Source organism: Carassius gibelio, chromosome B23, assembly GCF_023724105.1.
Source record: "Carassius gibelio isolate Cgi1373 ecotype wild population from Czech Republic chromosome B23, carGib1.2-hapl.c, whole genome shotgun sequence".
NCBI lineage: Eukaryota > Metazoa > Chordata > Actinopteri > Cypriniformes > Cyprinidae > Carassius > Carassius gibelio.
The window spans coordinates 26,588,495-26,616,277 of NC_068418.1; the positions used below are offsets into that span (position 1 = coordinate 26,588,495).

The 27,783-nt window shown below is 38.6% G+C and overlaps 5 protein-coding genes across 7 annotated transcripts in view; 3 read left to right on the top strand and 2 right to left on the bottom strand.

The window, feature by feature from the left end:
• LOC128011571 (antiviral innate immune response receptor RIG-I) overlaps positions 1 to 2,860 on the top strand; it is a 13,402-nt gene extending 10,542 nt beyond the window's left edge. Inside the window, exons 18-19 of the mRNA XM_052594125.1 lie at positions 1,026 to 1,187; positions 1,962 to 2,860. Coding sequence (XP_052450085.1) covers positions 1,026 to 1,187; positions 1,962 to 2,114 — 315 coding nt within the window. The 3' untranslated portion in view covers positions 2,115 to 2,860. The remainder of the gene's footprint in view (positions 1 to 1,025; positions 1,188 to 1,961) is intronic.
• Positions 2,861 to 3,946: 1,086 nt separating this feature from the next.
• On the bottom strand, positions 3,947 to 9,671 carry LOC128011095 (CXXC-type zinc finger protein 4). Its single transcript, XM_052593177.1, has 3 exons — positions 8,893 to 9,671; positions 6,508 to 7,525; positions 3,947 to 5,110 (listed from the first exon to the last, which is right to left on the bottom strand). Exons 2-3 carry the CDS (start codon positions 7,474 to 7,476, stop codon positions 5,063 to 5,065), a joined length of 1,017 nt encoding a protein of 338 aa, XP_052449137.1. The 5' UTR covers positions 7,477 to 7,525; positions 8,893 to 9,671; the 3' UTR covers positions 3,947 to 5,062.
• A 1,639-nt stretch (positions 9,672 to 11,310) lies between these two features.
• LOC128011090 (phosphatidylcholine:ceramide cholinephosphotransferase 2) lies at positions 11,311 to 16,932 on the top strand. Of its 2 annotated transcripts, none has more exons than XM_052593169.1 (6): positions 11,311 to 11,474; positions 13,556 to 14,080; positions 14,730 to 14,847; positions 14,975 to 15,128; positions 15,235 to 15,407; positions 16,366 to 16,932. In XM_052593169.1, exons 2-6 carry the CDS (start codon positions 13,572 to 13,574, stop codon positions 16,549 to 16,551), a joined length of 1,140 nt encoding a protein of 379 aa, XP_052449129.1. In that variant the 5' UTR covers positions 11,311 to 11,474; positions 13,556 to 13,571; the 3' UTR covers positions 16,552 to 16,932. The 2 variants fall into 2 exon arrangements, with proteins under 2 accessions (XP_052449129.1, XP_052449130.1); XM_052593170.1 differs by having other exon boundaries at positions 11,326 to 11,583.
• A 1,983-nt stretch (positions 16,933 to 18,915) lies between these two features.
• Positions 18,916 to 20,755, top strand: LOC128011429 (dual specificity phosphatase 29-like). Its single transcript, XM_052593798.1, has 3 exons — positions 18,916 to 19,415; positions 19,559 to 19,827; positions 19,929 to 20,755. Exons 1-3 carry the CDS (start codon positions 19,063 to 19,065, stop codon positions 20,183 to 20,185), a joined length of 879 nt encoding a protein of 292 aa, XP_052449758.1. The 5' UTR covers positions 18,916 to 19,062; the 3' UTR covers positions 20,186 to 20,755.
• Positions 20,756 to 20,846: 91 nt separating this feature from the next.
• LOC128011421 (complement factor I) lies at positions 20,847 to 27,567 on the bottom strand. Of its 2 annotated transcripts, XM_052593787.1 has the most exons (12): positions 27,403 to 27,567; positions 26,739 to 27,015; positions 26,255 to 26,399; positions 25,991 to 26,178; positions 25,789 to 25,896; positions 24,875 to 24,979; positions 24,717 to 24,767; positions 24,452 to 24,567; positions 23,451 to 23,554; positions 23,093 to 23,367; positions 22,908 to 22,997; positions 20,847 to 21,159 (listed from the first exon to the last, which is right to left on the bottom strand). In XM_052593787.1, exons 1-12 carry the CDS (start codon positions 27,490 to 27,492, stop codon positions 20,942 to 20,944), a joined length of 1,767 nt encoding a protein of 588 aa, XP_052449747.1. In that variant the 5' UTR covers positions 27,493 to 27,567; the 3' UTR covers positions 20,847 to 20,941. The 2 variants fall into 2 exon arrangements, with proteins under 2 accessions (XP_052449747.1, XP_052449748.1); XM_052593788.1 differs by lacking the exon at positions 24,717 to 24,767.
• Between the last annotated feature and the right edge of the window lie 216 nt (positions 27,568 to 27,783).

Genomic DNA, 27,783 nt, shown 5'->3' on the forward strand with positions numbered 1-27,783 from the left:
TTTAAAACTACTTCAAACTTAAAAATACTTAAACCGTGCAAACTTAAAGCTTTTGAAATGTAAAACTACTTAAAATCTTCAAATTTCAAGCTTAATAAACTTAAAAATATATAAATCCCCTCTAACATAAAGCTTTTTTAAACTACATCAAACTTAAAAACATTTAAACTACAGCTATTCAATTACATTAAACTTAAAACTACTTCAAATGTCAAGATTTTAAAAACTTTTTAACTATAACCATCAAACTTGAAGCTTTTTAAATTACTTCCAACTTGTAAATATTTCAAATGCACAAACTTAAAGTTTTTAAGCTACTTTAAACTTAAACGTTTTTAAATCCTTCACGCTTTTAAACTACTTCTTACTTAAAAAAATACTTAACCTTCAAACTTAGAGCTTTTTAAATTACATTTAACCTAGAAATACTTAAAACATTCAGACTTCAAGCTTTTTAAACTATTTCAAACTTAAAACTAATTAAAATGCTTCAAACTTTAATCTTTTCAATTTAATTCAAACTTACAAATACTTAAAATCTTCACACTTTAAACTTAAAAGGTAAATACAAAACTTAAAACCAAAATTCTAATTTAAAAACACTGAACCTTCAGGTTTTTCAAACTACTTAAAATGTAAACAAATACTTAAAACCTTCAAAGTTGAATTATTTTAAACTACTTCAAAGAAAAAAAACTGAAATCTTCAAAACTTCAAAACATTTTCAAACATCAAACTTTAAAAATACTTAAAACCTTCAAATGCCAAGTTTTTAAAACTACGTCTAGGATTTCACAAGCCAGCATTAAAGTTTGTCTTTAATCTAGTTAATAATCACAGTAAAAAAAAATTGGAAAGAAACTTGTTTTGCCACAGAATAGTGAAAAATAAAAGCTTCCATAGAACCATTAACATATGAATGTTGTTAAATAACTGAAATATTTTCTATAGGGAAGTGTTAATTTTGAAGCATCACTCTGTTCGTTTGTCTTTCTTTCATCTTTCTCATTCTCTGTGTCCCGCAGGGCGCTCATCACATCGTTCTGGATCGATCCATGTTCCACCGCTATACAACTGTAGCCCATAACAGACCCAGAGACTTCGGTGGCTTCAAAAAGAAAGAGAAGATGCACTGTGCTGAGTGCAAACATGACTGGGGCCTCGTCACCTCTTACAGCACTATCCAGGTGATGCTGAGCAGCTTAAGATCCAGCAACAGATTCTGAGCATTTTACTATCATCTAGTATCATATTTTGAATTATATATATATATATATATATATATATATATATATATATATATATATATATATATATATATATATATATAAATATATTTCATTTTAATTTTGTTTTAAGTTTTAGTATTTTATGTATTTTTTGTCATTTTTATATGCCTTTATATTTTCTATACGTTTTTAGTTTAGTTGTAGTTATTTTAGTACATCAGCTGAAATAAAATGTTTTTTTTGTTATTTTATTTTATTTTAGGTAATGTTAGAACTAATGTTTGAACTTGAATGTTAAACAAGTTAAATAAACAATTAAATACTAAATATATAAATATTTTATTTGTTTACCTGCATATGTATATATATATATATATATATATATATATATATATACACACACACACACACACACACACACATGGAGACAAAGAAAACAAGTAGATAGAATAAAAAGAAATAATATAGAAAGCTAGTTTTTTTTTTAAGAAAAACAAGCAGTTAAAAAACAGAGAGTGCATGTGATAGAGGGCCAAGTGTAATGAAAAACAATAATAGAAAAAATATCTTAAAGAACCTACATTTTGGAATCTGATTAATTATATAATCCAGATTAGTTGCTACCCATCTTTGTGCAAGATATATAGTTAAAGTGTGTGTTATACACTGATCCTGATTATTAATGCAAATATGATCGTGAACGGATGGCTTCTTGTCATGATTTGACTCCAGGATCTGCCGCTGGTGAAGATCGAGAGTTTCGTGGTGCGGGATTGTCTCACACGCAGACAGCAGTACTTCAGAAAGTGGCGTGACGTGACGTTTGCCATCCGTGAGTTTGACATGACGGAGATCCCACCTGAAATGTGCCGGCCGAGAGACTGAGACGGCAAACACAACCAGCGCTGGAGTTTAGACTCACTCCTCAATCCTGTTGTGTGTATTAAACAACAGTAATCCAACACAACACACACAAATATACATTATAACGGTTAATCACAATTAGTCCCATTATTTTCTGATGTTACTTGAGGTTAACTGCAATTTACTTATTGTCTAATAAGACATCTTTATCGCTTTATTTTATGTTTTGTATTTTAAATATATGTGTCCCTGGAGCACAAAAGCAGTCATAAGTCTCTGGGGTATATTTGTAGCGATAGACAACAATACATTGTATGGGTCAAAATTATTGCCAAAAATCATTAGGATATTAAGTAAAGATCATATACCAAATGAAGATATTTTGTACAAATATCTTACTGTAAATGTATAAAAACTTAATGTTTAATTAATAATATGCATTGCTAAGAACTTCATTTGAACAACTTTAAAGATGATTTTCTCAATATTTAGATTTTTTTTCTCCCTCAGATTCCAGATTCTCAAATAGTTGTATCTCAGAAAAATATTGTTTGATGCATCCAACTTCACATATTTTAATTTTAACTTGGACTGGGTGGTTTATTAATTAGAGGTGACTATGTGGGTTAGCCTTAGGTTATATGTGTAATAACTGATTTTTTTGTTGTTAAAGTAATTCATAATGAAATAATTTGATATGAATGTATCTGATACCTGTTTTACTTGAAGATAATTGAAGTGAAATCAAAATAAAACTTAAATTAACAAAATTTGAATTTTATGAAGATTAATATTTTGTGTTTTTAAAAAGCATATTTTTGCAGTGAAACAATATTTTTATGACGATTAAGCACAATTTGTTTTATTAATGTGCTTTGATTGTCATCACACTAATGCAAAACCATATATGTTATCGTATTTATTAATTATAGTAAGAGGAACAGCTTTTAAAATGTAAGCAAGCTGAAATGTAAAATGCATCACATTAAGAGATTCACAATAATTCACAAACAACAGAATTGAAAAAATAGGATGTCTTTCTTATTTTCCTCTAATTCTCTTGATAAATTATTTGCCTGCTGGGCTGGAAAATAGTTCAATTAAAAGAATTAATTGCAGTCTATAAAGCCTTAAGTTAATGATGCTTGAAATCCCAGCGTTCGCTTGCATCCGTTCATCAAAGCACGAGCCATCAGTGTCTCTCTGCCGCTGTCTTTGTGCTCTTACTAGTCCTGTGAATTTAGGACAGCTTTACAGGCAAAACCAGAGAACCTGCTCATTATATTTACAGCACAGTGCTGGATCGTGCATGGAAATATTCATGCATTTTTAGCATTATATATATATATATATGGCAAGACAATATGTCTTTGTCCCTCACACACACACATGCACACACACACACACACACACACACACACACACAGAAGACGTGTGTGATGTAAATCTCAGGCAGAGTGAAGGCATCTCTTGGCCCCTCCCTCTTTCTAGAACACAGGACTTCATGTCATTGTAATTCATGTTGCCTAGCAACATGGGAGTCGTCATAGAGGCCCAACAATAAAGAGATGACATGTACAGTGATGTGCTGAGCGCTTTAACGCCGAGATATGCCTCCGCCATCTTTTCCTGCTCATCTGTGCTCGAAGGGATCAGAATTAGAAACGCCATTTAATCGCTCTCCGGGTGACATCTTATCACGTCGCACTGCCAGCCCTCGGATACGCGTTATCTGGTTCAAATCGAACCTCTTGTAGACTCCTTTGTGAGTGTTATGCATTTCACTAAACATCTCAGTGGTGTATAAATGCATGATGGGGTGTTCTGCACAAATAAAGGAGACACACAGAAAGTCACAGTTCAAAAGGATCACATTTATTCAACAAGCCATCCTAAGAGTCTCTTACTCATCAAGACAGTGAGGCGTCACAACAGCAATAAACAAAGAGATCTTCTTAAAGTCTTCAGTTAGAAACAAAACACTTTTCTACCCATGCAACAGAAAGGTGGCTTTAAGGAACTGTTCGCTCGGAGACGAACCTTCTGTCGCCATTTACTCGCCTCACACCAGTATGACTTGCTTTCTTCGGTGGAACGACCGAATATCCTGGTTGTTCCTTCCAAATCTAATAAAAGAGGTCAAATGTGACTAAATATTTTTGAAAGTGACAATGTGTCGGTCTTTTTACAAAACCTAATTCAGAGAACCCATAATATAGTGCATTAATCGTATGGACTGCTTTTATAAACCTAAACCTATTACTTACTTTTGTGGAACAAGGTGGATTTTTAAAAGAATATCCTGGTTGATCGGATAAACTGGGAAGCCTGATGGTTTTTGTGACTTTTCCCAACACAAAACTGACTTCAGAGAACTTATAATATAGTGCATTAATCGTATGGACTTCCTTTCTTCTGTGTAACAATGTGCATTTTGAAAGAATATCCTGGTTGTCCCTTTCAAGTCATATTGATGTTTATGACTAAACATGTCTTTTCTCAACACAAAACGGACTTCAGAGAATCTGTAATGTATTGCATTATTCTCATGGACTCCTTTTACGATGCATTTATGCTGTTTGTTTTGTCATTTTAGAGTTCGCTTCAATGCACGCTCTTCAAATAACCTTCCTTTGTCTTCCGTAGAAGCAAGCAAGTGATTGTAACGTCATGAGGGTGAGTAAATGACGACCATATATTCGAACAGTTCCTTTAGGCTCGGATGGGGTCCTGATATGACTGAACTCAAGTCCCTGGTTCTCTACGTGTGTTGGTGTTTGGTTGAGGTGAGGTCAGTCTGAGACCCAGAGACTTGCCCTCGATGTCTCTCCGACGGGGCATGTGCACCTGACCCCCCAGTGCTAAACGGGCCACAGTGAGTCCTGAGGGGAAGGGTAGATCGTAGGGTATGACCTGCAGTTCTTCTAGTGTTTGAGTTTGGTTGTATGATGTGGATCGTGGCGGGTTCTTCAGAAGAACCAGCGGAAGGTGTCAGCGGCTCCTACTGACGGCGCTCTCTGAGGAAAGACACAAGAGACCGTGGGAATTCTGGAGAGAGTCTATATAAGCTTGATATGATGACCCAGTTAATCACTGAAATGATGTGTTAGATGTTTGTAGAATGGTGTGAATCATCTTAACAATGATATGCAATGATTCAAAATATTGATTCACTGAAAATGAGAATTAAATTGGGAAAACCAAAACAACAGACCAAGCCGACCATCTGTATGCAAAGGCCCTCACAACCACGCTTCCGTTAACTGAGACGACTGTTTATGTAATGATTATCGTCGACTCTTTGACCAAATGCTTTTGTTTCTGTTTGGATAAAAGCATCTGTTAAATGCATAAATGTAATTATGAAACATTTAGTCACTGCCTGAATTTGATAAACGTTTGAACAACAAGAGTTGTTGGAGACACTTAGTAGCATGTAAGCCAGTTGTCCAGGGGTACACATCTTGTACTAATGTCATCACTATTTTCTCTGAAATGCTGGTTTACTGTGGGTTCATTGATTGCATATTACTCTGAACCATGGGTAGGTGTCTTGGATATCTAGTACACTTGCTATTAAGGCATTTCTGTAGCTCAAAATGTAGAGGACGCCATTGGCGACAAAAGGTTTTTGGGTTCAGTTCCAAGAGAACGCCTGAACTGATAAAAAATATACATCAGGAATTTAGTTTAAGTTGCTTATATTATATTATATGGACACTGTGGCACAACTATATCGACAGTATTGGAGGAATTACTTTCAGAATATATGTAATTTTTTTTTTAGGTGGTGAATGATAAAAACAGCCACATGAAATCCATTAGACTTTAAAAGAGGCAGAACACAAAACTGCGATGCACACTTAGAATAAACTGTACATCTTTGTTATTGGTATGAAAAGCTTTTAAAATCTTCATATTTACCAGAATATTCAGGTGGAATCCAGTAACTTCAATGGGAAACATAATTGATTTCAAAGTCACCTTGACCCCTCTCTACACTTTTTGTAACAGAGCTAATGTGATCACTTTTTAGATTGGCGGTTCTTGGCCAGATTAAGCTCTCCTCAACTAGATCTGCTTTGTGATGTCTTTGTATTATTACAGAGAACTTACAACATGTTGCCTCATCTCTCAGCCTTCAATACCGGCTGTGTGTATGTGTGTGTGTGTGTGTGAGAGAGAGAGAGAGCGATAAAGTGTGTGCTTGAGTCTAAGGGCATTTTTCCAGCCTAAGAGGGCTCAAACCATCAGCTAACACACACACACACAGACATTGATGCATGATGGTTAATTATGGCTGCCTGTGCCAAGACTGGGCTCTACTCCAAACCCCCAGCCACATCATTCCCAATTAAACAGCCCACTTCAGTAGACCTCCCGGCATATGTGTGAGTGTGTGCGAGAATCCCACCTCCATCGTGCTGCCGGGTTTCTTCTTGAGTTCTTCGCACTTTCTGAACTTGCAGATCTGATGACCCGTCTTTCTGTTTCGACAGGAGCTGCACACGCCGCAGTTAATGAGCCTCCTGCAGGGGGCGCACACGCCGCAGCGCTTACGCTTGCGCTTAGCCGCTCCGCTACCGTTGCTGCTAGCGCTGCTGCAGCTGCCGTTGGTGTTTCCGTTAAGGCCGGCGGGCGAGCCGGAGCAGGATGAGCCGCTGTGCTGGCAGTCCGCCGCCACGTTGGCGATCTGAAATGCGCTGTCTGACATCGTGACCCCTGACGACCCTGCACCGGAGTGAAGCGTTGTCATGACAATGACCCCTGGTGGCAGCGACAGACCCCCTAATGGGGGCATCCCTCCGAACGTCCCGCCTCGGTCCGCCTCTCCGGGCGGCACAGACGGCGAACACTTCAGTCGGTTCATGCAATCGGCCCCCGTTACGGGAAGACCGCGGCATTGCTCCGCCGCTAGTGGTGACAGGAAGTTGTCAGCGCCCATCGAGAGGGCGGAGTCTTGTGGAATGTGTTTGCCAGACATATGCATGTTCACAGGCTCCGCCCTCGACATGCCAGTCCGATGTGTGTGAGGTCCGTTAACGTTAACCGCAGAAGGCTTTCGTCCCCATAGCATGGCGTTGTCGCAGGGCCAGGGCGGCATCGCCGATAGGCGTGCCGAGGGGAAAAGGGGCGTGGCAATTCGCGTAATTTTGGCGGTCTGGGGAAATGGGGCCGCGGTGGCCGTGCTGTTCTTATAGAAGGTGGCAAAAGAGCGGTAGCGCTCCATCTGTGTGCTGTAGTCCAACACGGGGTTCACGCACGAGTCGATCTGTAGAGGAAAGTCCCGCCCAGGGGTGGGGTTGTAGTTGTGGGTGTGGCCGTGGGCGTGGCCATGAGCGTGTGGGGTTTCCATGCACACACTACTGCTCATGTTCGCCATCAGAGCAAAACAAACACACACTAACACCCAACCATCCACGGCACTGGTCCTGTGGAGGAAAGAGAGGAGGTGGAGGTGAACCGAGATGTTCATCAACGAGGTGGAATAGCAGTTCAGAAATCTTCCATTTATTTACAGACAATATTTAGTCAAATCCTAAAGGATGCACAAAAAACTTGAATAATGGTATTGAACCAAAATGTATCAAATAAGAGTCAGTTAAGAATTAAAATATGATCCTAAGATTAACGAAAAACAAAGAAGTCAAATATTATTTGACTCTTTGTAATTGATTCTCATTGTGTTCCGAAATAAAATATGGCCGAAATTCTCATTTCACATTTTTCCATTTCTTTTTAAAAACATGGGTTGGATAAATAGCAAAGGTTTTTATGCAATTATGTACAGTTTTAATGCTAATTGTTTCTTCCCAGTTTTTCAATTATAATGCATCCACAATGAAGTGTTATAATGCCTCTATAATGCAGAGCAATATTCAAAAATGAATTTCAGAACCAAATGTGAACAATATTAATATCATAACAAAATGAGAATACACTAAAAAAAACAAGATCCTAAAATAAAAATATGAAAAACAAAAGCCTTGGAAATGCGTGAGATTGAGTTACATTAGGATTAAAACAGCTAAAAAACATTATTCAGATACATAGCAAAACATGGTATGCTTTTAAGTATATTTTTAACCCCCATTGTTTCCTCCCATTTCCTAAATTATAATGCATATTTAATTTATTGCTCAATTAATTTACAGAAAACAGAGAATGCTTTGTTACATAATAAAGGGTGTACACAAAATTGCATAATGCAGAACTAAACTTAAAACAATTATTGTCCAATAGAGTCCACAAAGAAAACAAGATCGTAAACTAAAATAATAATAATAAAAACCCCTGGAAATGCGCAATTTAAATACAATTTTAAAATATAGCTCAGATAAACAGCAATGTTGTTTATGCATTTATGTATATTTGCATATGCATGACATAATTAAGGGGCATTATATTTAACAACATCAGGCCTGCCCTTCAGTGTGGTGTTGAGGAACAACAGGAATAGCGAATATAAGCCGTGGAGAAGTAAGTTACCGTCAGAATGTGTGTTTATGTGAAAGAGAAAGAGAGAGAGAGAACACCCCCCGCTACCGTCGCCTCGAGCATCAATTACGGTAATTACTCTCCGCCTGCTGCGGCAGCGACGCGCGGATCAGAGGTCATTAAGGGCGTCAGACCGCTGGACACCACGGGGCAATTAACAGCGACCGATTAATTCTCCTGGCCATCGCACGTCAGCAGAGAGAGAGAGACTGAGAGAGAGAGAGAGAGAGAGAGAGAGAGAGAGAGAGAGAGAGAGAGAGAGAGGGGGGGGGGCGGAGGGCGGAAAATGGACGAGCTTTACCTTTAGACTCGCGACGCTTCACGATCCTTTAACGGAGAGCATCACCGCGCGCTGATGCCGCGTCAATAATCCCCGTTACAAGACAAAAACACGCGCCTCAAAACAACGAGACGCGTCCGTTTTAACGATCACCGTGAGCAGCTGCGGCGCTAAATACCGAGACTAACGGGAATAATAAATAATATTGACGCCGCCAACGACGCACCGTCCTCAGGGGCGGGTATGGGTGACGGAGGGTAGACGGCTCCTCCCGGTGTGTGTGTGTGTGTGTGTGTGTGTGTGTGTCGCGCTGCGTGTGGCTGACGGGGGTGTGAGGTGAGGAAGCGCCGTTGCGGACACCTCCTGATCATTGGCGGGAAATGATTGTGGAAGCGCGGGAGGCGCGAGGGGGCTGACATACGGGTCTCGCCGCGCAGCGCTGAGGGTAATGCGTGTCAACTCCTCGCGCGCCCTTTCTTTCCCCGCCGATTAATCACGCGCGCCGCGTCTTGTGAGGGGCTTCTTTTTCTTTTTTTTAGGAATTTTGCGGTTCATTACGGTTCATTTGCGGCTCGTTACCGTAATTACCCGCGGCACCGGGAGGCTAATTAACACAGGACGGGTCCGAAGCGAGAAGGCGTTTCCCCCGGTGGATCAGATCCCGGCCGTGTGTGTCTCTCTCTCTCTGTGTGTGTGTGTGTGTGTGTGTGTGAAAAACCTTGACGCATCTGGCAGAGATTCTTTATCAAGGGATTTGAGAGGAAATCATCCCTTGACGCCATATGTACCATGCACCGCAGTAAATAAAAATAACACACACACACACACACACACACACACACACACACACACACACACACATATATATATATATATATATATATATATATATTTATTTATTTAAATTGCATAAGATTATATTACTATATGTATTATGTAGTATATCATATATAGTTATAAAGAATATAATTAGCATTTATGCCATATATGTATATATATATATATATATATATATATATATATATACACACACACACAAACACATACATACACAAACAGCACACAATATTATATAACAAAGATAGATGTTCGTCTGTCTCCAGGAACAATGCGGCCTCAGCTGCGCTCTCTAGTGGCTCAGACACGCAATGACTGACTGATTTAAACGTTGTAAGTGCAGTTCTGCTTTTGTCCACTAGATGTCACGCTAACATCACGCTCCACAGATGAAGGTCAAAGAGCAGAGACTTCACGGATTCAACATCACAGTGTTTATACATCACACACACACAGGGGTTAGATGTATATATAGAATATATATATATTAGTGCTGTCAAACAATTAATCGCATCAAAATAAAAGTTTTTGTGTACAGAATATTATGTGTGTGTACTGTGTATATTTTTTATTATTATTATTATTATGTTTAAATGTTACAAATATTTACATATATTTATATTCATATAATTTATATTATAAATACATTTAATATATATACATAACATATTTTTATTAAATATATATTTTCTTAAATATATACATATATGATAATAAATATACACAGTATACACACACACACACACACACACATAAATTATATTCTGTAAACAAAAACTTTTGTTTTGGATGTGATTAATCACAATTAATTGTTTTGCAGCTCTAGTTGTAATCAATGCTATTTTAAAATGTTTTCAAAATCATCTTGTAATTACTGAAAGAACATTCCTTGTTTGTGGAGGAGCCAAATTATTAATTTCTCTACTTATGAAAATACTTCTAAATTCCTAAAAGATATGACTAATCATACAGTTATTAATTAAATGTTTTAGAGCTAAGAATATGTAATAAAATCTGTGTTCATAATAAAAATGCTAGTGGCAATTTATAATTGTATTAATTTGCATGACTTTTCCAGTTCTTCATGATTTACTGTGATAATTAAGGATAGAGACTTTTAAAATGTATATTTTTAGACAAAATGTCTTCCAAAATTAAATATTTTATAGCCTGGAATAAATAGTCAAATCCATATTCATTATGGCATTTTACGATTTTAATAATGACTTGATAATAATTAAATAATTGTAATTTTTTAAATAAAATTCTAAAATTAATAATAACTTTTTTGTCGGTTTACTATAAACTGTAAGATTCAGGATTTATTTTAATACATTTTTAATTATTTTTACTAAAATTATTATTAATATTATTATTATAGGGAGCCCTGCACATGACATGCCAGAAAAAAAAAAAAAATTGTGTGCACGGTTTACTAATTCGTTCCCTCACTGTACTAAAACATGCACACGATTACTATTGTGTTCCCTCGATTTGCTAAATCGTGCGTAAAAAGTAAATCGTTAACAAATCGAGGGAACGTATTAGTAAATCGTGCGCATGTTTTAGCCCACTATTTTTTCCTGCATGTCATCTGCGGGGCTCCGTAGTATTTTATGAGTTCAGGGAAACTCAACGCATTCCCAGAGTGGGCGTGTCTCCGCGTCCAGGTGGGCGTGACGGCAGGTGTGGGCGGGGATTAAAGCCCCTTTATCCCGGACACCTCGGTGGAGTCTTCCGGCAGGATGCACTACTCTGTTAAACAGGTAACTTAAATCTCCTGTTTTACATCTAATTTTTTCTTTATTCATGCATGTAGTTTGACATTTAAACGCTGTTTTGTGCACATGGTACGAACAGAGGAACGTTTAGCAGGTTTGTAAAGCGTTTCTTTCTCTTTTGCGTATGAACTGAGTTTATTGTAACGTTAGATATAAGGTTCTGATGTGGTTCAGGTTCGCTGCTATAATGAAAGCTACTGAGACTGTCACAAACTCGATCTAGACGTCATTTTGGGCAGTTGTTGACGTATCGCTGTGTTTAGAGGCGCGTGCTCGGTGTTTGTGTTTATCTCGGGTTCGGATCCGGATGCTTCTGGGTGTTTTGGGTCACAGACAGGTGTGAGGTCAATGACCTCCTCGGCATCTCCACAATGTGTCAGATCAGATCAGATCAGATCGCTCCTCTGTCAAACACAGTGACTCAAACATCCGGGGACTGACAGAAAGTAACCAAACATTATAAATGTAAAATATTAGAGATCGCGTTGAATAAGAGCTTTATACATCATCTGAAAGTTGAATAAATCATCTCTCCATTAATGTATGGTTTGTTTTTTGTTTGAGATGCAACTATTTGATAATCTTAGGGTGCAAAAAAATCTAAATATTGAGAAAATCATCTTTAAAGTTGTTCAGATGAAGTTTTTAGCAATGCATATTACTAATCAAACAAGTTTTGATATATTTACAGTACAAAATATCTTCATGGAACATGATCTTTACTTAATATCCTAATGATTTTCGGCATGAAAAATGTATAATCTTGACTCATACAATGTATTGTTGTCTATTGCTACAAATATGACAATATATTTACATTATTCCCGTCACTAAAACCACCATTCATTAGTCAAATACTGGATGTGTCAGTTAGCCTCAAATATGTAAATATATAGGAATCTACTTCACTTTCTCAGTCCAGTGTCTCGCATGAGAACGGCACAAACCGGTCAGACGGCTGTAGGGTCTGAGATGTGTTTGAGCGAGGTGAACATGTCTGTGTGTGTCGCAGGTTTCAGGGTGTGTCAAACACCCATTCACACTGAAACACCCAAGCGTCTGTGCTATGACGTTCATAGACACACCCACCTACAGGTGCATGTACATGCTTGTGTTTATGCCTTTATTCCCACACGCTAAAACAGCAAGATCCACGTCTAGAGCTGGAAGCAGAGTTTGCATGCATGCAACCATCTGCAGTTTCAGAATAAACAGATTTCACTGTTTTATGACACAGGGATGCAATCAAAACAAGGCATGAAAACATATCGGAAAATGTTTGATTCATGCACTCACAATCTTGCTTTTGTTGTTTTATTTGCTGTTGCATTTTATTAACTATCCTCAAGAAGGTTCATTTATAAATGTACCTGTGATTTAGCTATTTATTTACTTTAATATTAGTATTGTAAGTTTTGTTGTCCTGTATAATGATATTTTTTCTCAATCAGAGGCAAAGGGTTTATCATCTTTAGGGGTTTAACTATATGCCTTGTTTGTTTGTTAATTATTAAAGCATTGAAATAAAAATGTGCCAATAGTTTGACAACTTAAATTCTTATTGCATATTATTTTACAGCTAATATTAATATATAATATTTAATGTGAATTGTTTTTAATAAGTGAAATGATAGTCTAGAAACTAAAACTGCCAGCAGGTGGCGGCAAATGTCTTTGTCATTCATTCATTCATTTGATTCGTTTGATTCGTTCAGAAATTAAATTTCGCTATGTAGTTAAAATCTAATTTAGATTTTCAAGAGCCAATATGTTGATGAGCAGTAAGGGAGTTAATGATTTAACATCATTGAAATATTTTAATTGCTATTTTTTACTAATTAAATGCATTAATTATGTTTCACACTTAATGTTACATTTAAGTATTAAACTCGAGTGGTAGAGCATTGCGTAGTCAAGGTTGGGTTCGATTCCCCGGGAACACATGATAGATTGATAGCCTGAATGCACTGTAAATCGCTTTGGATAAAAGCATCTGCTAAATGCATAAATGTAATTTTTTTTTATTTTATTTAAATAATCTTAATTGTAAGTGTTTTTTGTGTTAGTTGTAGTGTAAGAGCGATGGCAGCATCTTATCTTCTGGACGAACGAGAAGACGATGGAACCAACGGTGGCTACCATGTGATGGTGACGGTAGAGGAAAGGACACGCCCACATGCCACGCCCACCGGACAGTCACGCCCCTCTATGGCCACGCCCAGTGGCGATCAGGTAGACAATAAATCAGACACCAGCAAGTCGAGGCGTTTTGTGCGTGGTTTCCGTAAAGCCTTGCGGAAGAACCAGGACTACTCTCGCATCATCGGCCCGAAGTCCAGCGTCCCCCAGCTGCCGTCGGAATGGTGGAAGACGGGAATCGCCTTCATCTGGGCCGGATTTAACCTCGTCCTTACTACCGTCATGATCACCATCGTCCACGAGAGAGTCCCGGATAAATCCGTCAGCCCGCCGTTACCGGACAAGTTCTTCGATTACGTGCCGCGTATGGAGTGGGCGTTCTCCATCACGGAGGTGAACGGGATGATCCTCGTGGCTCTGTGGTTCATCCAGTGGCTCTGCCTCAAGCACAGGTAAGCTTTTTTCGGACATTCGTCGCATTTAAAAAATAAAAACAAACATTCGAATGCAAAAATGTTGCATGTTTAGAAAGCCATATAAAATTTTGGCAAGTTTAAATTTGGAAAAGCTATCAAGACTTTAAGGCAGATTGCACTGAATCTCATGTTTCTAAATGAAGATAGTATTGATTGTGATTGGTTCTCATGCATGATGCTGTTTTGTTATTTAAGCAACTTAATTAATTATATATGGTTTATAAACATTATTTTAAACATTAAGCACTTTTTTTTTTAAAGATAGTCCTGTTATTTTATTTTATTTGGATAAATGTGCATTAGTAATATTAAACTGTGATTTAATTAAATAAATGCATTGCATGTTTCTGAGTGAAGTGCGTCACTGTGTTCAGTTACACGCGAGCAGCTCATGATCCAGTGCTTTTAGTGTCTCAGTTCACACTAAATACTGCTTTATATGAACTCCTTCTGCATTCGAGTTCGAGTCGTTTTATAACACACATTTAAAAACATTAAAAATTTTTCAACTTGTAATGAGGAGCACTTATAAATCACAGGGTTGTCAACAAAAAAGAGGGCTCTCTGCGGTTGTTTAAAGTGTTATAGGATCAGTATACTCACTCCATCCCTGTTGTGTTGACAGGGCCATCGTGGGCCGAAGGTTTTTCTTCCTGCAGGGAATGTTGTATTTGTACCGTATGGTGACCATGTACATCACAACTCTTCCTGTTCCCAGCATGCACATGGACTGTGCCCCGAAGGTGAGCGCTGCTCGATAAACCTCAAACACGTGTAAATGAGCGAACGATTATCTGCACTGTCTGCTTGGTGTTTAAGAAAGGATGTGCATATAAAACTCTCTTGTGATTGGTCTGCTTCTGTCTGTAGCTCTACGGTGATTCTCAGGGGAAGGTCAAGCGTGTTTTGCAGCTGGTGTCTGGAGGAGGTTTGTCCATCACTGGCTCTCATCTCATGTGCGGTGACTTCCTGTACAGCGGCCACACGGTCATGCTCACCCTCACCTTCCTCTTCATCCAGGAATGTGAGTACGAGGAAACCTCATCATCATCAACACCATTTCCATCGGGTCTCAGGCCACTTCACATTCACACTGTTTGTTTTAATCTGGGATCTGTTTTGTGTGGTAGACTCGCCCCGCTCGTGGCCCTGGTGTTGCTATCACCTGATCTGCTGGTTGCTAAGCTTTGTGGGCGTGGTCTGTATCCTGATGGCACACGAGCATTACAGCGTGGATGTAGTTGTGGCGTATTTTATCACCTCGAACCTCTTCTACTGGTACCACACCATGGCCAACAACCAGGTAAAAGCCTATGAAACTGCTTTGTTCAACTTCCATTTCATATTATTCTGGCATGGAAACTCATGTGGGAAATGCAAACTGCATGATGAGACTAATATGTTTAAAATCTGGGAAAAACCATTATGGCGCGGATCAAAATGAGCCTAATTGGATTCAGTACAGTTTAAAAAGACACTATGAAAAACTAAATTGGGTAAAATCTATAGAAGCTGTTTATATCTGTGCAATCCTGAGAAGAAAAGTCAGAATTGATCGATTTGAACGTGCAATGGAGGAAAAAGTTAGAATTATATATTTTTTTTTCTGTGGCGGAAATGTGCTTTGAGTAAAAACTGTAAATATTTAACAATAATGGTAACAAATTGGCAACACCAAGATCACGGGTTTGATTCCCAGACAAACTGTGCACCAAAAACTGCACGCCATCATCAACACGAGTGTAAATTTCTGCAAATAAATGCATCTGCGAAATGCATGAATGCAAACACATTTAATTGATTCGCAGGCACCAGATTCACACAGTGTTGGTCTATTCATTTATTTATTTTCAGGTTTATCTGACAGGGCAATGCATATTAATAATACATAAATGTACAATATGCCAGAATTAGCCAGAAGGCTGTTTTGCATCTGCAGTCCATGGACGAATGGTAAAATTGTCTCCCTAAAAATATAAAACAATTAATCAAAGCATAATTAAATTTACACCATCCCTAAAAAAAATAATTTACATCCACTTAAAAATTATACTATATCTAGAACCAACAGATCAATACCAATAAAATCCAACTGTCGGACAAAATAACCAACAATGAAAGCCTTGCTTGAATCTATGATATCAGTATACGGCATACAGACAGTTCACTCAGTGCTGAACCAAACAACCTCATGTATATAGCTTAATGTGTTAATGTTGCAACATTAAGGATTGTAAATGGCTGCTCTCCTGATCTCGCAGGATTTGAGAGGATCTCCTCACAACTATCTGAACCGGACGTGGTGGAGCCTGGCGTTTAACTTCCTGGAGAAGAACGTTAAGACGCCGGTTCCCTGCACGTTTTCATGGCCGCTGTCGCTTCCTTCGGTGTGCTTCAAGAACCCATGCGAGAGCTACTCGATAGTGCAGAGCGCACGAGACGAATGACACCGCGAGCACCACGCCAGCAGATCCAGATCCTGTTTACTTGAAGCACAGCTTTTCACATGCACTTGATGGAGGATAACATCATCAAGAGTTCATCCATAAAGACATGTGCTGCTCAGGGGATGTTTCTTATAGTATTGTTTTCACACTGTGTGTAGACATGATTAAAATGTTTATTCTAATCAGGTTTCTCAGTGAATGTGTATTGTTTATAATTGTATCGTTTTTATTTTAATTTATTTGTTCATTTTGTTTTACAGATGACACAAATATTTTCTTCAATTTTAGAAAAGAATCATATTTTACGAAAGTGTTTTTATGTTTACATTGATGCTTGGGCATGATGTGGCATCAAAACTGATATAAAATCTACAAAAATTACTGAATATGTTGTTGTTGTTTTTTTGTAATTAATTTAACTCGCAGTGGTCTGGCTGGATTTCCAAAGTAATGATAGAGGTGTGCAAAAAAAATGTGAATTTTAAACTAGTCATGAATGCTGGAAGAATTTCATAAATATATAATACTATACCGTTTTATCTATTAATGTTCATCATTGTTTTCCCATTGTAAACAATTAAGCTTTTTCATTTAAACACAATTACCTTTTTATTCAGGGCTCCATCAAAGGATGGCTACTTCCAAGTTTTAAACAGAATTTCGTAGCATATACTAAACTTTTTTTTTTTTAGGTTACTAATTACTCGACACAAACGCATGGTTCATTTCAGAAGTTTATCCGCATTTCTTGAAGTGATTCACCCTGTGATCGGTTCAACCAATCGATTCACGAGCAAAAAATCGCGTAATTTCTAAACGGAGCGACAACTTCTCGTTCAGAGAGTGAGTCACATCAGATGTTGATTCAGTGACCACCGAAGAATCAATTCAAGGATTTGTTAAACTAATTCAATCCAGGACGTGAGTGAAAATGAATCCCGAGGAGAAGCTGCTCAAATGAGTCGTTTGTTCTCCACAGAAGAACCACGTGCTTTTCTTTTTATTATCACAGACTGGAAAATGAGATTAAAAAATCGGGTAAATATGATCGTTTTTAATGTTGTGGCGAGAGTGAGTTGAAAACCAGTATATTGATCACCAATAAATCGATTGAAACCGAATCTGTACGTGTTACGTGATTAAAGTAATGTGTTTTTGTTGAGAGAATTCTAATTCCGCTGTCGTAAGCGTGCATCCCGTTGCTATGGCAACTGTGGAATTTCCGTGTGTTTATGACGTCACAAAGAAGAGTTTACCATTTGAGGAGCGTAGAACTTCTGCAGTTGAGTGTTAAAGAGCTTGGACGAGTTTGAGGGAAGTTGTTTCTTACGAACACTGTATACACACATCAACTGAGTCTCTAGACACAGATTATAGACACAAACAGAAAGTGAGTTTGATAACTGTGCATTAAGAACAGATCTGTCAGTATGATAACTCCAGACACAGTGTCTATAGTGGCGAGAGAGGTGCGTCTGGAGGTTTATCTCAACGGTGTCTTCTACACCGGAGACAGTTGCTTTGCATTAGATGGTAAAGATGTGCAGCTGGAGCTGGAGATCACCGATGCCATCTACGACCTTCTCAGCTTCAGCGGTAATCAAGAGATAGATGTGAAGCTGCAGGTCATGACGGATGACCACATCTCCGTCAGTTCCTGCAGTCCAGGAGAGATGCACGTACAGCTGGAGACTGACGAGAATGAGCACATGTCGGTGTGTGAGGTCAAAGATCTGCAGCTGGAGATGAACAGGAACAGCATCTCGGAGCTGAAGAGCCCTGAGCCGGTGTCTGAAGATGAGAGCGATCCAGTCCCAGCAGGAGCTTCAGGAGAACAAGCCCTGGATGATGAGGAGAACCGCTCAACAGGTGTCTTCTTCATCTTTATTCATGTTTCTGACACTGTTTTATGATGTTGGAAGACAAAGACGTAATACTGTTTTACTATTTCAATGAGTTACTCTTCCACGTCCCCTGAAACCCTTATTTCCAAGAGTAACACCTCCTTGAGATTTCAAGCTGCATCCTCCAAATTTGGCAGAAACCTTCAGACTGATCTGAATTATGATGCTATATCTTTTCAAACTGATTTGACTTACAGAAATCCTTTAGTCGACTTCTAAATGAGACCAAACACTGATAGATTCCATTTAACTTTCACCAGTTTAGAGTTGATCTATCTATCTATCTATCTATCTATCTATCTATCTATCTATCTATCTATCTATCTATCTGTCTATCTTATAAAACCTGTTGGAAAATGGCGGAAACAAGTAGCAGAGGACTCAAAGTGGTTTTCAAAGGTGTAATTGGGTTATATGTGGTTTCGTAGTAGTCAGATGAGGTTTAATGGGGTTTGAAGTATCTTTCTGAATTCTCGGAGTAAAACATTCGAACTTTAAGCTTTTAAAAGTTATTTTAAACTTTCAGATAAGGTTCAAGCTTGTCATCACACTTTACTTATCTAGTTTGTCTGCTTCTTTTTTTCCCCCAGAAAGCACTGCCGGGTGGATGTTTGAGGAAATGAGGTCAGTCTTCCAGACGAACACGATGAATGCTGTTGGGGAACCTGAAGAGGATCTTATTGATCCGAAGGAATCCCAGTGTGTCCCAGATCCAAGTGTTCCCGAGCCAGAACTTGAAATGGATCTGGTCAGTAAAGAGCAATTGTGTATGACTGAACCTAAAGTGGATCTGGTTGAGCCAGCCGTTCCTGAGCCAGAAGCTCAAGTCACATCAGATCTTTCAAGGTTGGAAAACCACATCCCTCTAAGCGTGTTCCAGCTGGAGGATCGTTTGAGGGAATGTACGCTGTCCAAGACTCCAGTCTCTGAGGTCTGGCCCAGGGTCTTCATTGGAAATGAGTAAGTCTACTAATATAAAATGTGCGTTGACTTAATCATGTATTGCAGGAGTATCAAACACAATGATGTTTCTCTTCACAAGTGCTTTTCATTTCATTGCAAATCCTCTTTAGTGTGAGACTAACCCAAACTGTTGTGTGCAGAGAGACAGCAAGGGGCCGAGATAAACTGAAGGAGATGGGCATCACACACATCCTAAACGCTGCAGCCCCGAAGAAGAACCTGAAGTTCCTGTTGGGAATGGCAAGAGAGAAAGACCTTCTAGGAACGGTCAATACTGGATCCAGATATTACAGAGGCTTGCAGATCACATACTGTGGCTTGCCTTCGTCGTACAGACACTGTTCTGACATCAGCGAGTACTTCATACCAGCTGCCAAATTCATTGACAAGGCCTTGAGGAACCCAATGAGTAAGAGCTGACACACACACTTCCCATTTCTTTTCTTTAATCAAGTGTCCTACAGTCTAGGAATGAGGTTTTGGACCGTCTGTCTGTTTGTCTTTGCTCAGGTAAGGTGTTGATTCACTGCACGCAGGGTCTCAGCCACTCGGTGACTCTGTTTCTGGCGTATCTGATGATCTGTCATGACATGATGGTGGAGGAGGCCATCGATCACGTCATGAAGGAGAGACGCATCAGGCCCTGGTTTGGTCATCTGAGGAAGCTGCTGTTCCTCAACGCTGAGCTTGTGCTGCAGAGAAAACTGAAGCTGCAGGGCAAAGAACCAGGGAGAAAGAGGCAAAAATGGCAGATAAAAACAAAATAGAGCACAGATAAAATAGTGTACAAATAAAGAATGGTGCACAGATTAAAAAAATACAAATACATGTATGCACAGATAAAAAAAAATGTTGCACAGAAAAAAAAAGAAAAGTAAAGAGAAAAATACAGCACAGGTGAAATACAACACTGAGAATAAATAATGCACAGATAAAAAAAAAACAGAGCAAAAATAAAATAGTTCTCCTATAAAAAAGTGCAATGATTAAAAACCACAGCACAGATCAAAAATGTTGTTTAAAAACAAGTGCACAGATAATTTGGCAAAATAAGTATAATTATTCAATAATTACAAATACTTGAAATGTATTAAATATATGATATTTTGTAAAGCATTGTTGTAAGTGTGTGTGATTTCTGACTTCCATCATTACTAAGAGCTAACACCAAGCTTGTGTTAAAAATAGTAAGTGTTTTACTGAGGCTGGGCTGCTATTATATTAGATGTTTCCTAAATGAGTTTTTCCTCAGTATATATAATCAAAATACAACATTACCACAAACAATTACCTAGGTTTTTTCCACTGTAAATATGCTGTATGCGTGACTCTTACTTTATTACTTATGACATGATTTAAATTTCATAGACTGATCATTCACTTGAGGACTTTTGAATAAAACAATATATAATAATAGAGACACATGGATGGTGTTATCAGCACTTTAATAGAAGAACAACCAAATGTTTTTAAAAGCACAAAGCATCAATCTGTAAATGAGAACCGGTTACATTTGGGAACATTTACTGGTTGAATTTGGTAACGGCCGGCCAGCCTGTGTTGGAGCGGATCCATTCAAAATAATGCGCCACTTTAGTGTAGATGCCGAGATGATTGGGTTCGCTGCATTTATTTCCCCTGCTCATTATTCCCCACACATATGACAAACCAGACGTGTCCGTGCACACCAGTGGCCCTCCGGAGTCACCCTGACACGAGTCCACCCTCCCGTCCAGGTCACCTGACACAGAACAACCAATGACAGTGTTATTCGACAGAGATGATGACATCACTGAATTCAGTGATGAACTGCCTTTAACTATCATTTTGCATTATTGACACACTGTTTCCCTAATAAATGTTGTTCAGTTGCTTTGACGCAATGTATTTTGTTTAAAGGGGGGGTGAAATGCTATTTCATGCATACTGAGTTTTTTACACTGTTAAAGAGTTGGATTCCCATGCTAAACATGGACAAAGTTTAAAAAATTAAGTTGTACGTTTGAAGGAGTATTTCTGTTCCAAAAATACTCCTTCCGGTTTGTCACAAGTTTCGGAAGGTTTTTTCGAGTATGGCTCTGTGTGACGTTAGATGGAGCGGAATTTCCTTATATGGGTCCTAGGGCACTTCTACCGGAAGAGCGCGCGCTCCCGTATAGCAGAGCACTGAGAGCACAACAGACTTCACTGATCAGAGCGAGAGCGTCGCCAAATGTCACAAAAGAAGTGTGTTTTTGGTTGCCAGGGCAAGACAACCCTGCACAGATTACCAAAAGAGAAACAGCATTAAGGGACCAGTGGATGGAGTTTATTTTTACAGAGCATCAACGGAGTTGTGCAAGTGTTTGTGTTTGTCCCCTGCATTTCGAAGATGCTTGTTTTACAAACAAGGCCCAGTTTGACGACGGATTTGCACATCGTTTATTTCTTAAGGATAATGCAGTCCCAACGAAAAAGGGTCACGATCGTGTGTTGGAACCGCAGGCGGTGAGTAAAACTGCTTCAAATATCTCTGTGTTGTTAACTTAGCTATCGGCGCGTAAGCACATCAAGTAAACAACATGCGATGTTGTCATCAAACTGCACTTTCCACATGTACAGCTTAAAAAAAAAAAAAAAAAAAAAAAAAGACGACATAAAGTGGAACTTAGTCATTTTCCAAAACCGCTAAGCAAATATATACAGTTTCAGGACATACCACATAGAGACATTGTTGCTGCTGCTGCTCTTGTTAAATTTCAGCCTCTGGATCTGGTTCTGGATCATAAATAAACGGCTGAATCTGACTGTAAGCCATGGTTTGTTTTGGATGATGGTTTTCCCTCACGGTAATGTCACAGGTTCCACACGCTCTCAACACAAAAGCTTACTAGCGCTCATGATTCTTTAGCTCCGCCCACACGTCACGCCTCCAGTCGGTCGTGTTTTTCCGGGAAAAATTGGTACAGACTATCTTTCTCTTATGAATATAATAAAAATAAATACTTTTGGAGTTATGAAGGATGCAGTACTACTCTATAGGTACTCAAGATTAACAGGATATTGAGTGAAAATGAGCATTTCACCCCCCCCCCCCCCCCCCCCTTTAAAGCGCTATATAAATAAAGGTGCCTTGACATAGGCACTGATTACAATATTTATGCACAATTTTTATATGCACTTCGAACTAAATTTCATCTGCACCACTTTATTGACATCTTTGTGCCTTTTTGGAGCCATATTTTTGTAATTGCTTGGAAAAGAGTGAATGATACAGTAAAGAAAAGAAAAAGAAAAGGAAATACTGCATTGGAAATATGCAACTGGAAGAGTTGCATTTTATAAATGCATTGCGAAAAAAATATAAATAAATGTAATTTATTAAATATTAATAAATATAAATGAGTGTTGAATAAAACTAAACATTTAACAGTAGTTTTCACTTCACAGCAAATCCTTTGCATTTAACTGTATGCAGAACAGAACGGCAATGAAAAGGTTCAAACATACCTGCACACTCCATTCCTGCGAGGAAACGGTCCTTGAAGTAATGCTCGCAGTCGCCAACAAGCGTCACATTTGCCCATTTCAGAGTCGCTCCTGACCATCCAAACACACAGAGAGACAATAAGACCTCAAACTCCAGCACATACCCCTCCTGATGTCTTTAGGTAGTCTTTGACCGGCAGCCAAACCTCTGCCCCAGCCGGAGACGGTGCAGGTGTCGTTGGGCTGGAACTGTTGGGTGGACCAGGGAACGCAGACAGCTCGGACCGCTGAATTGTCCAGCATGCACTTGTCCGAAAGTTGCACCTCCTCCAGCTGCACCAAAGCGATGTCGTTGGCATAGGTTTGAGGGTTATATTCATGATGGATGATGATGTTCTTCACCGGGACAATATCCGTCGTCGACTGCGAACGATGCTTCTTCCAGAGAGAGAACTTGATGCGGAAGGACTTGGGTTTGGGCCTAGAGGCGTGCAAACATGCTGGTGAATCGGTGGAGACTAAACAACGTTCGGCTAATTTGGGACTTGTGGTGATTGGCTGTACCTGACGCAGTGTGCGGCGGTCAAAACCCAGCATCCACCCAAATACACCCCTCCGCAGCGGATCGAACCTTCATCCTGAATGGCCACCTGCCACTGTATCTGAGTCTGCAGGGCAAAGGTCACACAGAGGTCATTTCTTACCTGCTTGCATCAGATTTCCTAGTGCCTATTATTATTTAACTGTTAAATATTTAACTCAGAAAAAAATGGTATCTGTGAGGATTTCCTGAGACTGCTCTCCTTAGAGTTACAAATGATCTGCTCTTATCATCTGATCGTGGGTGTATCTCTCTATTAGTTTTATTGGATCTTAATGCTGCGTTTGACACAATTGACCACAACATTCTTTTGCATAGATTGAACACTTTGTTGGCATTAATGGAAGTGCATTAGCATGGTTCAGATTATACTTATCTTAACTCAACAATTCGTAGCAGTGAATGAAGATGTATCATATCAATCACAAGTGCAGTATAGAGTACCTCAAGGCTTAGTACTAGGTCCGCTACTCTTCACAATTCATATGTTACCCTTAGGCGATATTATCAGGAAACATGGTGTTAGCTTTCACTGTTATGCTGATGATACTCAGCTCTGACTTGACATGTTAAACTGCATTGTTGTTATTGTTTAAACTATGACAAATATTGATCTCAATTACTGATTATGTTCTTTGTTGATGGGTAAAAGTTTCACTCGGTGTGTTAAAATGGTTAAATATATTTTCATCACATTATGTAGACTACGTTTCAATACGTGTGCAGTGCGCTTGCATAGAGAGGCTCCGCCCACGCTTTCTTCTGATTGGCTGTGATTTTTGCATCATGTGTTTGTTCATGTTTTTGCATCTCTGACATAAGCATCATGACTTGTAAAGTTGCTTTCACATTGTACAATATAAATTAGATTTGGCTTGGTTTTGGTACTTGGCTCGTAATGTGCTGCAGTTTCATAAAACATTGTTCAGTAGCTGTGTGTTGTATTGTTAGTGTCTGGACTGACCGGTAAAGTCTCTTCCCATCCTGCTGAACGTTTCCAGCGTTGATCGTGATCATCCTGTCTGTTGGGAATGCCACACTGCAGCTGGCTTTCTGCAGACGAACGCATTTCTCTGATCTCTGGAACAACATGAAGGTGAGTTATTATCTTTATGATTTTAAATCATGTGAATACACGCTTAAAATTTTGTTCCAAACACTTGCTATGCAAATATATATATATATATATGTATATATATGAGTTGAGAGACCGATGAGCTTTTACTTACCTGACATTGGATCTGTAAAAGTGTTTTCTATTGCTTTGTCAGTTTCTGTAACTAAATGAAGAAAACACAAAAAAACACCTGATTCTACATTCAAGAACTGAATCCTGAATCTTTTGGTGTTTTTGAGCAATAATGAGATTTTAAATGAATTCACTAACCTTCGAGTTCATCTTCTCCTCCCAGACAGTCCCTGATTCCATCGTTGACGGCGTAATGGGGAACACAGACACCCGATTTACAGAGGAACGCCTGACCCTGGCATTCTTCACACAACAGAAACAGGAAATCAGGATTATCAGTCTGCTTTATGCCAGCAATGCTAAAAACATTGATTCATGCTCCACTAAAGACCCTTGATGAAATCACTTGAATGCACTGGAGAAAAAACATCATATTCCAAAAGCTTAAATGTAAGTGATATTTTTGAGTTTTATATTTGAAGTTTTTTTTTTGTGTGTGTGTGTATTTTGTACATTTGTTTTGCTTAGCTTTATTAATGTTGTTTAATGTCAGTTAATATTTTAAGCATTATTAGGTTAGGTAAATTATCACATTTGCTAATTATTTGCAAAAATAATTTGCGCCTTATTTAGAAACAGCGACATGAAGGGAACAACAGGATTGTTGAAAACTGCACAAAATTTGTTTATTGGATGCACTGGATTAAATTATGTTTTAGTTTAAAATTCCTCGGCTTATTTTTTATATTTCCATAAAAATGACAAAAGTTAATTTTTGCATATTTTAGTTCAGTTTTAACATGAAATGAATGCATTTTAATTATTATGATTAAAATATCTTAACATAAAGAATAGTATCATACCATTAAGATAACCTGAGAAATATTGTTAATGTAAATTGAAAACAGAGTTGGTGCTAACACTGAGCCCTGAGGGACACCTTCATTAAACGTTAATGGTTTAGATAATTGTTGATGAATCTTTACATATTGGGATCTAATAAATAATATATATATAAATGTATAATGCATTTCATGACAATTTTTTCTTTTATTTAGAACAACAGACAGGATTGTGGGAAACAGAAAGAGGACTGATAATGCCAGACTCACTTTGGCAGCACATCTCGTCACTGTTGTCTCCACAGTCATCAACACCATCGCAGGGTTTTCCATGGATTAAACACTTCCCATTCACACAGAGAAACTTCTTACATTCATCTACACAGAGAAAACCCATCAGTGTGAGTGAAAAGAGTGTCATAACAACAGATTAGCATTAAACATTAAAATGATGACTGCATTTCAGAGCAACCGGCACATGGAGTTTCCTCATAACACTTTATAGCAGCCACCCCAGTTTTGATAGGCTCTGGATTATAGATTGTGCACTCAGCCAATGAGAGCTCAGATCCGGTGCAGCGAACCCTCATACACTCTTTCGACCATTCAACAGCTTCATCTAGTGACCCATATGGGATGTTAGATGCCACCTCTGCTCCTCTGAGAGACAGAAAGAATAAGATAAGCAGTCGCTGTGTGTTGAGAGAAAAGATGTCTTGTGTTCAGGTGTGTTTACCTGTCGACTCCCTTAGCGTTTCGGCAAACGACATTTGCTGCTGCCATATTCCAGCCGTTGCCACATACCAGCATTTTTCCCAATTTAGTTTTAATCTCCACCACATTATTAGAGCCAGAGACCATCACATCCACCTTATCTTCCGCTGGACACAAATATTAAGGTTCACCATAAGAAGATTTTCTTTAAAGAACCCAGACACTGTTATGAAGAGCCTTTAACAAAGCAGTTCAGATTTGGAGAAATGTAGCATTGCATTACACTGTCAGTAAATGGGTGCCGTCAGAATGAGAGTCCAAACAGCTGATAAAAACATCACAATAATCTGCTGCTTGGACTCTCATTCTGACGGCACCCATTCACTGCAGAGCATCCACTGCTGAGACAGTTATGGAATTATTATTCATTATTTTATTTTTTAATTAGGTTTAGATTTAAAAATGCAATCACACAAGTTTGACCCTGATTAAAGTTCATGTCTCACCTTTGCAGGTTTGGCTGAAGTGTGAGAAAGTGGGACTCTTGGTTCTGCAGGAGATTGCATTGGCCTGACACATGGAGTAATATTCGGATCCGTCCAGCGTGCAGGCTTTAATTTTCTGCTGTGGACATTTATTAGGCGTCTTACAGACACACTGTCCTGCGATGCATCGTCTCCATGGAGGACAGAAGACTTTAGAGCAGGACAGCCGAGTGTATTTCTGATCCAGACATTGGGCCGGACCCAAGAAATCCTCATCAGGTACTTCTGCATGATTGAGCTGTGAGTAAACCAGGGGTTTTAATGCTTTTGAGGCAGTTTGGGGATTTTCAGTTCTCAAAGTCAATAAGCTGTTCGAGTGTATTGAGACTAAAATAATAAAATACTAACTGCAAATTCATTCAAAGAAATTTGCAATTTTAACCTCATCCTTCGACACAGGACTCGAGTTCAAAGCATGTTGGCTTCATGTATAAATTATATAGATTTAAAAATAATGAACAAATAAAAAACTGATCTTTACAGCATTGTTTATTTTGTGATATCTTTTGCAGTCCTTGACACTGTGATCAAGATTCCAGTGTAGTTGTTATCATGACTCGTTTTCAGAGTTAACAAGATAAATTACTGCATTAATCATTGAATTTGATCAGATTCACAAACTCACTGCAGTCTGGAAGAGAAGACACATGAAGCAAAAAACAGCCCTCATGATTCGTCTGTTCTTCTCTTCGTCCTGTCCCTGACTCAGTCGCATAGTCAAATGATTAACCTCTGAAGCCACACTGAATCAGACAGAAGGGAAGGGCGGAGAAACAGCAGCTTCTGCCCGAAAAGGTCCGAGCTGTTGGTCAATATCAGAGTTTTGCATTAGTCGATAAAAACTGTTTATTTAGTCAGTAAAAACAAGGCTACAGAAAGAAAACTATGTAAGTGAATGAGCAAAGGGATCAGAAAAAACTTTCTCAACCCTAAAAACTTTGAATCCCCACTTCGACCTGTTCTTTTTGTGAATCAAACATGGTAGTCAATGTACAGAAGTCAGTTT